At 45.2% G+C, this 13,369-nt stretch overlaps 1 protein-coding gene across 1 annotated transcript; it reads right to left on the reverse strand.

Moving 5' to 3' along the window:
- Positions 1-4,326: 4,326 nt before the first annotated feature.
- On the reverse strand, positions 4,327-5,989 carry socs5a (suppressor of cytokine signaling 5a). Its single transcript, XM_030774102.1, has one exon. The coding sequence runs from the start codon at positions 5,974-5,976 to the stop codon at positions 4,402-4,404; it is 1,575 nt and encodes a 524-aa protein (XP_030629962.1). The 5' UTR covers positions 5,977-5,989; the 3' UTR covers positions 4,327-4,401.
- Positions 5,990-13,369: the final 7,380 nt, after the last annotated feature.

Below are 13,369 nucleotides of genomic sequence, written 5' to 3' on the forward strand. Positions count from 1 at the left end.
TTGATTTTATTGGGTTCTTCATGAACAGACCTTAACGTGCTTTTACTGCCAGAGTACGCTACATTCTGGAAATTCAAGACTTGAAACCATCTTTTTCCACACAAATGAAACCAACAGTTATGTGACCAACCCTCCTCTCTAAATGTAGGGGTCAAAATCAGGGCCATCTTGTCTCATCCAGCGACCATCTCAGGATAAGTCATCTTACGATTTTACATAACACAGACTCTTTTTACACAGTGTGGATGGTAGACATATAGTAAGTCATACATCAGGTAACAACCTATAACATGTGATCACCTCAAACTGTACCATAAACTGTGTTGTGGATTGAAACTTTGAAGAAGATTTTTTTTTTTTTTTTTTTTAAGGTAGGGTGCTAACTACAGGGGGTGAAAAATTTCAGTGTTGTTATATACCAAATCTGATAACATTTTCATCACCCCTCCCCTCTGCCCCCCCCCCCTTCCCCTTTTTATGAGCACACAAACACACACACGCACGCATCCAAACACTTTCATACATTTTTATTTTACAATATTATTGGCCATTTTGACTGTTGAAAACTGCTGGAAGCAAGCTAGACATAGAGATCAGGAGAAGTAGAGATGTCCTTAGAGATGGTGGTTTGAAGATCAAGAGAGGAGAAAGGCACTTCTGAAAAGTTAATCATTTTTTCCTTTTCTTTTCTTTTTTTTTAACATATCTCCTGCAGAGTGCCAATCAATAACCTTTGGTGGTGGTGGTGCAGGGTGAGTGGGGGTTGGGGGGGGGGGGGGGGTGGTGGATCTCCAGAAAAGGCTACTGTTCGGCTTTTGAAATGTTTCTTTTTTTCTCTCTTGAAATGCAACCCTTTAAATAAACTCCAAAGTAAAGTGAGGCCAGAATCCCATATTTTCTCCAGACAACGCATTCGTCTGCGACTACAACAGCGCTGAATCTAAACCTTTGGTCACTTGCACACACGCTCTCTTTGATACACGTATTAATACATTGCACCCCCTCTTGCTTTTGTTTTTGTCTTTTATTCCACATCTGGATCAGACGGTCAACTCTGGAGACGACTGGCAGTTTCCAATGTCCTTTTCAAAGCAGACGTTTGTTTGTTTAACACCTCTCACGTCTCTGTTAGCAAGGGTCGTCGAACAGCGGCTGGTCCTACGGCCAGCACGTTATTGCATTTTATTATGATTGCTAATATTAAAAAATATTCATTTAAAATCTGTATCAATATACTCTTTTTTTTTTTTTTTTCTTTTTAGCCACTATATCTTTAGTAAAACTAGGGAAGGAGGCTGGAGAGAAAAGCATCCGCCTTCGCATTCCTTTTTCCCTCCGACCTCCCGCCTATCTGACTGAGTTAAAGTTCTGCCTCTGAAGACGCGTCAAGTTTAATGAGTTAGTGCATGGGTGAGGAGCAGGAGCTAAGCTAATTGTGATGTCGTGACAAGCAGGCGACGAGGGGGAAGCGGCCTGCGTTATCAAAAGAGGCCCCCAAATATGTTCCGCGGGTCAGCCTGCCAGCTGCCCCACTGCTGGCGATCCATGCGGTAGGCATGAAACACCTCGTTCCAACCTGGTGATGGACCCAAAAGACACTGGAGAGTTCTAGAAGCAGAACGTCTCGTGTCTAGAATGTCCAGAACCGTTGTGTATTCCCTAAGAGCTCTCTTTATGTCTCTGTGCACCACATAGGTGGAGTGGTGGGTGGGAGGACAAGACCTGACATGTTCTCTTGTGCAAAAAAGAAAAAAAAAATTAAAATTCAAGGGATAATACAGTGGAAGACAGCTTTTAGAATGCACCAGGGCCAACTGGGGTGTAGAATGGGACAAAGTCGTGTTAAACGTCGGTTTGGGATGAATGTTTATGCGGGCTGCTCTGTTGGGAGGGGTGAAAAGATGTAGGTGAAACAAGCACGCTTGGGGCTGGCTGTAGCGTATCACGCTCATCTTGAGCCGTATGAAGTCTAAGCCTGAGCAAGCGCGTTCGTCGGGCTGTGAGCCTACTTGGTCTGTCATCGTCCCAGAAAACGTCCAAGGAGTTTTTGGGAATGCCAAAAAAGCTCAACAGGAACATCAGATGCCAGCACCATACTCTTTTTCATAATATCTCACTGCAGGCATTACTTTAAGTAACTTAAACCTAGTTAGTGCTAAATGACCAGTAACGTACCCTAATTATAGGTTCCTACCAAAAGAACGGACTAATCCCCAGCCTGTTTAATTAGCACAAGATGACAAAAAAGTGTGAACCAGGCCAATTTAAAAAGGGTCATGTAGACTTTTAGTATATTTTTTTTTTTTGCATCATTCGGTGATATAACACTTAAATTTTTATGTGTCAGTGTGAGAAGGATAAGATATAAATCTATGAAGGCACAAAGCTTGAGAGGTTAGGGTCATTTTCAAATCCGACCAGATCTGAACTTGGGAGTGATGATAATTTTAGGGTTTTTAGGCAGGAAAGACAAACTGTGAACCTAACATCTTTCGTTCAGCTGACTGTGAAAAGAATTAAACGTGTATGGGACAGCTGATGGTTCTCTCTTCATTCAAGACACACCTATTCACAATATTAAATCCCTACTTATAGTCAAATAGCCTCAAGTGTTTAGAAGTGCAAGACTAACTTTCATTATAACTGGGGGTAGTTCGTTTGTGGGTTTTGAGGGAAATGATTCGACCTTTTTTTCTTTCTTCTCTGAAAGCACCTCATTCAGTTAATATCAATGTCTACGACTTTTGCAACCCTGTCCTTAAGCACCAGCGTAGTCCAGCCCTCACCTAATGGCACGGATAGGAAGTAAGGTCAGAGAGTCACCACAAGAGAAAGTCTGAAAGCTATGGTAGTGCAAGAACGTTTAAAAATGGTGAGCTCTGTGTGTATTAGAGCATTGTTTGTGTATGCTTGTGTATGTGCACGCACGTGTGTGTGTGTGTGAGTGTACGCCTAAGAACGATGGTCCCAGTGTAGCAGGATTATTGTCTCTGCTGCTTCCACTAATATAAGCACAATTGTACTAAAGTGCCTTTCATCAGCGCCAGACTCCTGTGATGCTGACGCACCGTACAAGACAATATAAAAAAAAAAATAAAATAAAATACAACACAGAATTAGAATCATCACCCTCCTGTGCAATTAGTGGTAGGAATCAATGATTACAAAAAAATATAATGAAGATCAGAAAAAAAAAAAAAAAAAAAGTTTTGCGCAGAGTGAGCGACTACGTTTTTTGAAAACCAGGTGCACTCACGTCACGTCACATGACACGATTGACACGTTAACCAATGTGCATCATTGTCCGCATCACTTCCTGGAAGTGAAAGGAAGCAGAGAGTCACAGAGCCCTTTGGCTGACAGCAGGGCTTTAGTCACATTCTCCGTCAACTGTCTGCACACGCAGTCTCTACCTCTATCCATCCTTGGCGGAAACCTCTCTCTCTTTTCCCCCCTTTCTCTCTCTCTCTCTCTCTCTCTCTCTCTCTCTCTCTCTCTCTATCTGAATACAGTCACCCTAATTTCTGCCTCTTGTCCCTGCATGCCAAGTCCACACTCTTCCCATGGAGTGTGGGCAGAGCGTTACCATGGGAACTACTGACGGAGCACCATGGAAGCAAAGGATGATGAGTTAAAGTACCGCCAAAAACTTTTTTTTTTTTTTTTTGAACTACAAGAGCCTCCAAGCAGATCCTTCCCATGCCACTCCCTCACATAACCTGTCCGTGATATGACCTTACTTTTAAACATTTAACAACGGATTTTAAACGCAGAGGTGTGAAACGAAAAGGTTACCGTACAACTGTACAACAACGTAGTGTGAAAATAAAACAACGTGAGGAGACCTACAAAACATGTCGTCAAGCAGTCAGAGGGTGGAGATGTCTTAGCATATTTTTGACAGCTCCAACACCGCCCCCCCCCCTCCCTCCCCCTCCCCCTCCCCTAAACAGTGTCATGAGGAACCGGGAGGGATTGAGACCGGGCCCCCAACTGCTTCAGTCTACAAGTCCAGAGGCTGCAAGGTGTAATGTACCTGCTGGGGGAGCCTTTTTTTTTTTTTATCTCTATATGTATCTCTTGTTTTGAATAATAATTACAATTTTAAAAAAAAGAAAACAACTTGAAAGAAGCTTATATAATGTGTTATAGAGTTCAGGCCTCTGCCTTCCCTCTCTGTCTCTCTTTCCCTTAGCCACAATCCCCTTCACCACAAAAGCCCTAAATCCTCCATATCTCCAAAGTGCTGAATGGACTATTCTCTTGTGAGGGCGCCCACCCCCCCCCCCACACCCTCCCCATTTCTTTAGGCTGGGATGGAACAGCCATCCCCCCTCTGTAATTTCCCCTCTTCCTGCTCCTGTGGTCTTGAAGGATTTGGAGCAGTGTGTTTGCAATCCCTCACTTGGCCTTTAGGGGCTCTCTCTCCAGCCATCGTACACGCACCCTCTGCTTGTAGTGATACTCCCTGAGGTAGTCCTGCAGTGCGGGGGGCAGCGGCAGTGCCCCGATGCCGTCGTAGGTGGTCCCATGGCAGATGGCGGCTCGAGCCAGGGTCTGCAAACCAAATGGGAAGGTCCGGTGAAGGGGGACGGTAAGCAGCGGCTCGAAAAACATGCAGGCGCTGGGGTCTTTGTAGTGCTCCAGAAGAGCCGTTACGGTGGCCGCGTGAAAGACACAGGGGTCGTGCGCGTCAAAACTAAAGTTATGGTTCCACTGCTCGATGCGCGCGTGCAGCGAGCGTCCGTAGCGTCTGAAGCTGACGGAAAACAGGTAGTCCTCTTGAGCAGAGTCGCGTAGCAGGAAGGTACCCTCGGGCCGGCCGTCCAGCAGCGCCTCAGCCTCGTAGCGGTCCATCACGCCCCAGTAGCAGGGCAGCGCCGTGATCTGTAACAGGTCCGGAACCAGGCAGTGGATATAGTCAATCTGGGTGTGGACCTTCCAGGGCCCAGGCTGTTTGCTGCCCAGATGGCCCTCGGCCGAGGCGTGCCTCTGCTTGGGCCGACGCGCCTGCAGGCAAAGCGTGGTGGTGTCGTCGTCCTCGGAGTCACAGTCGGCTGCCGCAGCGCCCCTGCCCTCACCCAGGGTCTCCCCCATCCCCGGGGCCAATTTGGGTCCCAGTTTGTAGAGTGACGCCAGGGGGGCTGTAATGGCCTCCACGGTATGGATCTGGGCGTCCGGAGGGGGATCGACGCCCTCTTCGATGCTGAGCCTCCGTCGCTCCCGGAGACGCTCCTCTTCATCCTCCGGCGACGCCCTGGTAGGGTCAGAGGCATCGGAGGTGGATTCGGCGGTCGCAACGCCGACAGGGGCCGTGTGCTGCTTGATCAGGTGCCACTTGCGGGCGAGATCTGAGCCTGGAGGGAAGGGGCACGTTTCTAACATCAGTTCAGTCAGGTGGATCTTACGTTTCGGTGGGCGTGGCTGAGCTCCTCGAGAGGAAGACCGCAGCGGCAGACACAGTCCCACGGTGTCATGGAACTGCTGCCGCAAGGACCGCGGTGGGCCCGGATCTAACTCCTCTCTGCTGCTGTCCACCCCGTGCCGTCGCCGAGAGCGGCCCCCCCGCCGGTCCGCCGCCTCAAGCGAGCTCTGTGCCTTCGTGGAGCAAGAGTGCCTTTTCTTGCCACTCCAGGGGGCGTGGCGTGAGTACGAGTCCCTGCGGGCACCCAGAGGTGGGCGAGCATCTTCGCCTTCCTGCTCTACGGTGATCTCTATTATCTGGGGCACATCAGCCACGCAGTTGTGACCCCGCCGTGCCATGCTGCTGTTTATCCTCCTGGACACAAGAGGGAGTGCTGCCAAACTGCGGGACGGACTGGAGGTTTCCAAAGAGCTTTCCCCTTGGCCCTGGTCCGCGACCTGGCAAACCGTGTCCTTCTGCGCTTGCGTCTCGGCACGAGAGCCTCCATCTGGGTGGAGCAGAGACTGACATCCCTTCTTTAGGTTGCTCCACACCTTGCCGACCTTCTCCATGGGGCGGGGGCACCTGGACCTGTAGAGAGAGCAAGAAAGTCCAACATTAAATCACTAAAGATTAACTTCAGCAGTGACACATGTTCACTGACTGAGATTAACAAAGTTTAACCACAACAAGCAGGTAGGAAGGAGAGATTGGTGACAGTGAATGAGTCTGTGAAGAAACAAGAGAGAGAGAGACGGTAAGTAACTAAGTAAGTGAGCAAGTGATTAAAGAAAGAACAGTGACTGAGTGATTAAAGTGTTGCCAGGCAGATTCTCAGAGACTCAAGGCCAGGGCTAAAAATGAACCCATGGATCTGCTCCCAGTCGACCTGCTGCCACGGACTCAGTTACAATACCAGTCTGGTGCATTTCTGTCTGGCCCTTCGCAAGAACAGAGCAGCACGCAAGACACAAGAGAACGGAGCTGTGCCAAAACAAGAGAGAACAGAACACAAACAGATCAGTACGGAACAGAACAGAACAAAACAAAACAAAACAAAAAAAGCCACACACTTGTTTGATCTAGGTAATTCCTCCAGAGGAGATGTTAGCAGGAGCATTCTGAGACTGGGTAACGCAATGGAAACTCAACCAAACCTGCAGCGCGAAGCGTAAGTGTGAGCAAAAGTTGTCTTTAGCTTTACTAAGAGTGATCTCCAATAAGATGAGGCGTGATCCCATTCACTTCAGATAACAGTCATGATTTGCCTCTTAACTGGGCATTCTTAATGGGCTCATGTGCTGTTGACACAGGCAGAATACACCCTTACTCAAACATGAGACCAGTGTCAGATCTCAGACAAAATCCCTTTCGAAAGAACAGACCCAAAATGACCCTTCGTCTGTTTCAGTGAATCTATACTTACTCTTGACATGTCCTGTCATCACCACCCCTGAGAGTCTGTGAGCCAATGTTAAGGACATTCAAAAAAAAAAAAAAAAATCAGGCTTGTGAATTATTTAAAGTGAAATATGCTCCAACAAGAGGAGGACTGAACGAAAGAGAAAAACCGACATGAATACTTAATGAATCTTCACAAAGTGTCCAGATTAAAAAAAAACAAAACAAAAAACAACAAAAAAAAAGTACAACAGAGTCTAGGTTATGAGGGAAAGGCAACACAGACTCCATATCCTTTCAGAGCTGAAAATGTTAGCAAAAAGTGCCCAGTCTTGAGACTAGTCTCCAATGAGGTAGCAGTCTCTCATATGGGGACATCTAATCCAGCATACACATTATTGCCACAAGGGAACAGCCAAATCTGGGGAAGGAGGGGGGCTATCCAGATATATTAGCGTTGAGCGAGCAAGGATAATTTGCAAACAAACTGGCTGTTGAGATTTATATATATATATATATATATATATATAAAAAGAATGTTCTGACTTGAATAAAAGAGAATCACAGCTTCGTGAGAGAAAGCGAGATCTTGCTCTTGACAAGACCCAAGACTCAGCTAAGGCCTGCCGAGGGGTAGGATCAGCATATTCTAAAATGAAAAAGTTGCGTCTTTCCACACGTCAGAGGAATGTATCGAGCCTAGGGCCTAGTTTGAATCTACCAGAATATAGCAAACGGTAAATCTCTCAAGAAACATCAGTTTAATCAAATGCGTCAACCTTATTCTTGAGTTCCGTTAGCAGCACAGTTTTGCGCTGACTCTCATTAAAACATAACGTTGTGCAGAAGCGCATGAGTCACTCAGTTCAGCGCATCTCACTTGTTCATGTTCACTGTCAAGTTCTGTCATTCTAGACCTGAACAAACTGAAGACTTCACATAAATAGTCAGATCACAAACTCAAGTGAGTGCACTCGTTTTAAATAGGCAAAGCCTGCTGGCCTGGCAACTTCAGAACAAAGGAGGAGGTCCAAATAGAAACAGTGCCCCCCACCCCACCCCACACACACACACACACACACACACACACACACACACACACACACACACACACACACACACACACACACACTGCTTCCCCTTCTCCAATTCCCCCACCCTCTGTCTTTCTCTCCCTCTCATACGGAGAAAAAGCACAAAGCACAGTCGTAAATCAAAGCTCAGAATTGGCAGCACGGCTACGGTGACAACGCGCTCGGAGGCCAACGAGCCTGACCTTTTCTCGAACTTTATCACCTCACAACGCTTCAAAACTGAATCGGCCCGGCTCCACAGCACCGCTTTGGTGCAAGTGTAAACATGTCGAAAAGCTAGAAGTGATTTCGCGCACGCCTGGGACAAATTTGGAGCATGTACGTGTGGGACGGTTGCTAACGGGAGTTCCTTTTGGTACATTTCAGCTGCGTTTAAGATTAAGTGAAAGGCGCTGGAAGTTGTACAGACCTGCTGCAAAGTTCAAACATATCAAAATTCTTCTCAGAGCACTAAGACTGAGGGGCCGGTTCTGCAGAATACACTGACAAGATCAAAATGCCATGGATGACATGTTTTGAATAATTCATTTTTCAAGCTGTCTGAGTTATATCAACTACGTTGCCTGCTTCGAACAACCGAAATGACAACCAGTCCCATTTTAGAGGTCCAAATTGTAATGCTGTTCCAGAGAACAGGAGACTTGAATTAAACCTCTGTTAAAATGAAGATCACTGCTGGGAACAGTCCTCATGAGCTAACTTGATCTCTGACCAGACCACTGCATGAACGCATTCACCTTACAATGCACTCTGATTTCTATAGTCTCAAAGGTCAAAACGGCGATGTCACACACATGTGCTTCCCTCCCATTCCCTCTCTAATGGCACTTAAGCGGGCTTTATTTAGTAAGTGTGTGTTTTTATGAACACTGATGAATGAAATACATATCCCCGAAACCTGTCACCCTGCTGTCTCAACCTTTCACGTTTTTTTTTTTAAAGCTTAATATTTCCAGCCACCCTTAACCCCCACCTGCACCCCCCATCCCCAAGATTGACAACACACACACACACACACACACACACACGCACACGCACGCACGCACACAACACACACGAGAGGAGACATACATCTCTGACTGTGGAAACGCATTTACATACCGCAACAAATTTGTTATTATATAATACCATTTGTCGGAGATACGGAGTTTAAGTCAAGCACTACAAACGTACCGTCATAGGTCACGTTTAGTTTTGTAAAATGTTTCCATTCGTCACGTTTCCGCTCCTGGCATGTGGGACGGGAGGAGAGCATGATTGACTGTACCATTCCCTTGTGTGACTGGGACACAGAGTCGCACCCCTTGAGCAAACAAACAAAACTTATTTGGCCCAAAAGTGGTTGGAGACAGCATATTGGCAAATCCTGCACCTCTACCCTCAACAAAGCAGAATTCAGACCTTCCCAGGCAATTCATATTCAGTGATTTTGAGCTCTGCATGTGTGTGTGTGTGTGTGTGTGTGTGCGTTGTCAATCACTGTATTCTCATGTAAGAGTGGGATGAAGGTGTTGAGACAACACTCATCTTCAGTCACAATCCCAATCACCTCAAATTCCTTTCAAAGAGAACAAGATTTCTGAGGATAAGACTAGCTCGTTTTCACAAAGAGTAAACCTTGCTATAATCATCAATGTTGTCCGTGGTGAGTGAGAAGGTGAGGGAAAGAAAGAGAGAGACAGAGAGAGAGAGAGAGAGAGAGAGAGAGAGAGAGAGAGACAGGAAACAGGGACACTTGAAAGCTTGGGAGATCCTCGAATACCAACTGACACATAGCTCTGCCTTGGCATCCTAGTTACCAGCGGGGCTCTGTGGTCAAACTACAGGCCACACGTGACCTTTAGATATGTAGGAAAGCCACAGGTCACATTTCACATGAGGAGGACTTGGTTTCAAATGGTGAGACCTGTCTCCCTCAAATACACATCAGCTTTGGTTGCTCTGAACAAGCGGCGATCTCCTCTGACCGCTGACACGTATAAATCTGTATGTATGGCAAGAGTACGCATGGCAGTCTGGACAAGAGTGCCAAACAAACACATAAATAAACCTTGTCCCATATCTACAACATACAACACCACCTGAATGTCAACGCAACAACTCTAGAGAGACGCTGCGCACAGTGTAATAAAGTTATGTTTAAGGGTAGACATTATTATTGCTAAGCCCTGGTGCACTACAGTAAGCTATACTGGAGTCAGCAAGGAGCCAGTGAGTGAGAAATTCATTGGAGACAAAAATAACATTGAGACTACTCTGAGAATATTTTAGGTCACATCTGGACCATGTCTGTCTGTTTCAATGGCGAGAAACCTTCCAAGGCATTCACCGAATCACGGTCAGAGAAGAAACCCCATTTCCAGATATCCGAATCTCTTTATGTCACGTTGTTAATGCGTTCGTAAAAAAAAGATTATGAGGGGAAAATTAAACCCACAACATGTTGTGAACACACAAAAGCCTGAAAATATTCTCTCAGAAAACACGCTTCACTGATAATGTAATGTTAGTTCTCACGAAAGGACTTTGATCACTGCGGTTTTGTTTACTGGTAAATCAATGGATAATGTTGAATACAGGTAGAAAATGTTCTAATATTCAAAAAGAGAAAAATCCCCAGGACACATGGTTAAGAAAGCATTTTTTTTAACTAATCATCACACCACAGTGAGGAACCTGCCCATAACCCTACAGGTCTACAAGAAATATATTTATTATCATTAAGTGCAGTATACTACACATTTTCTAGTGTCTGAATAACGCACTTGAATCTCTGTCACATTTAACAAACAGTGCAATTTTAAAATTTTCAAAAATAAGTCTTCTTTATACAAAACGAAGCATCCTGTGATACAAGAGAGGGCCTGAATGTGAGACAGGCCCTTGGTAAATCTTCTCAAAGTCTGGTGCACTCAGAGAGTTAGTCCTGAGGGAGCTGACTCCGTCACACACTGATGTCACCGTAGATAAGCAGCTGTATGAATCAGCTTGTCTTCACACATCCACAGAAGAATATACAAAAATAATAACCAAATAAAACTTGTTCAGCACTACTAAGGATAAGACAACATGTACTGAGCTACTTCCCTACTTCAGTTTTGTGCATTCCAGGACAGAGATAGAAAGGAAACCAGATACGGTTTTAATTATGTTAAATTTATAACTTACACAAATCTAACTGACAAGTTTAAGACTTGGTTGAGTGATTCGGTTTATTTTGAGAAGAGAAAAACATTGTTCATATGCAGCCTTTTTAAAAAATTTTTTTTTTTTGGAACAAGAAGATAAGAAAGACCCCTTGTCCCCTACATCAACTGGAAGCACGAGGACAGTCTGTGGATGAATCCTGGCACTAGATCACAAAACACTAGGCCGTTAAATACTGGGCTATTCTCTGCTCAGCTTAGGTTTCTGCTACTGAGAACGTTAACAAGCCTTGCCCAGAGCTACTGCTTCCTGGTACTGCAAACCCAACCCCCACCAGCCCCCACTCTCAACCCTTCACTACACCCCCACACCCCTACCCCCCACCTTTCCCTCTACGTGATATTACAGCCAAACTCCACACTAGACATCCCCTGTACCCCACAGCGGAGAGAACAGACAGCACACACACACACACACACACACACACACACACACATACATACATACATACGCACATTCACATAATTCTGAAGTTCTCACTCCTCTGTGCACACAAAATAAAGGATAGGTTAGGTGGTAGTATTTCTCTTATTCTATTCTGTTTTTTGCTCTCCCCCCCCCCCCCCCTAGAAATCAAACAGAGCCAAGTGATATTCAGATTTGCGGGGCATGACTGCAAGAAAGTCAATTACGCTGTAGAGGGAATGACAACTATACAATATCCAACACCACAGACAAAGCGTTCTCAGCTATTCCATGGCATCCACTCTTGGCTTTTACTCTAGCGTGGCTTTATAGTCCTAATTAAAATGTGATAATTCAAAGGCACCCAACTTCACAAACTGTTTTTAGAAGCAACTAACTGGAGTACTAGGGGGAGGGAAAAAAGGCACAGCTAACTGAGATACTAAAATGACTACTTGTCGAGTAACGCATAACTAAGTAGGATCATTTAAAGAGCTGATAACGCGGATGGCTCAGACGGCAGACAGGCAGACGGGCGGGTGGTACTTCCTCAAAACAGAGATAAGAGAAATAGAGGCACTAGGCTGGTGCTATCTCTCCCCCTAACTTTGGCAAGAGTCACATGGAACCCAAACAAGATGGCACACAGTCATAGAGGCCTGGTGTGTGCATCGCATCAGGCTAAATCTCTCAGACAAGCCATAGGATTGCCCCGGCTGAGAGAAAAGATTAGGGGAATTCCCATTGGGAAAGCCTTCACCTCTATAAATTAGCCCACAGGAGATACGACCAAGGAGAGTGCAGGTATACCCTTCAGCTCTGTCAGGAGAGCTTTCTAGGAAAAGTCTCTGCTTCGTGGTCTAAGCCCCTCTCATGCCAGCCAAATACCTAAGGAAGCCTTAATCTCTGCACACTGAAGTGTGTCAGGACGAATATGCGACGCACTAGCCCTTCCTGTCCCTCTGCATGTTGCTATACCACTTTTGAACCATCTGACCCTGTCCGACAGTCTCTGAAGAGCTTACGAATGAAGACCAGGGCACTGTATCTGATCCAATGCTTCGATGAACCTCAAAATACCAAGGCTGCATGTCTGCTCGTAGGTAAAGTAAGGTACCTCAGCTTTGTAAAGACCACAGAAAAGCTCCCTGACTATATTGTATTGTGCCAGAGCCATCTCTGGCGTTAGACGGCATTATTCTACAACTTTCTATGAACACAATATGTTTATCTAATCCCACGAAACAATCAGAATGCCTCAGCATAACATGTGAGACATGTTTCATCTTTGGTGCTATCAAAATAGAGAGGCTAGATCTACACCACAGATTTTGCTAGCTCTCTTGCTGTTCATCTCCAGTGAGTGTCGAAACTTCTTGATACTCAAAACACCAATAAGGTCACCTTAAAATTCTTAAATCACCACAGCCATAGCAACTCAAACAGGACAGAAACGTGTGTCCTATTTTACCTTCCAGCAACTGTGATGAAAAAATGAGAAATGTCTATCAATTTTATCACAAAAAAGGAAAAAAAAAAAAAAAAAAAACAGTTTTTGGACAAGCATTTCTAAAACTACTGGAGAAATCAAAGACAATCAAAGATAATTAATAGATAAATGAAGAAATAACTCTGTGACTAAAAAAAGAATTCTTCACGTTGCAATCTCGTATCTCCATTAGCATACAAAGTACAATGTTACATTAAGTTATATTAACACTCTTCATGACCTAAAAAATATGATACGTTGTACTTTCATAGGGCGTACAGTGAGGAGATGTGGTAAAAATCAACGACAGGCTACATCCCTTGTGGACAGACTTATGCAGAAATTCACCAAGACCAACTAGTACATTTA

This window comes from Chanos chanos, chromosome 5 (assembly GCF_902362185.1).
Source record: "Chanos chanos chromosome 5, fChaCha1.1, whole genome shotgun sequence".
NCBI lineage: Eukaryota > Metazoa > Chordata > Actinopteri > Gonorynchiformes > Chanidae > Chanos > Chanos chanos.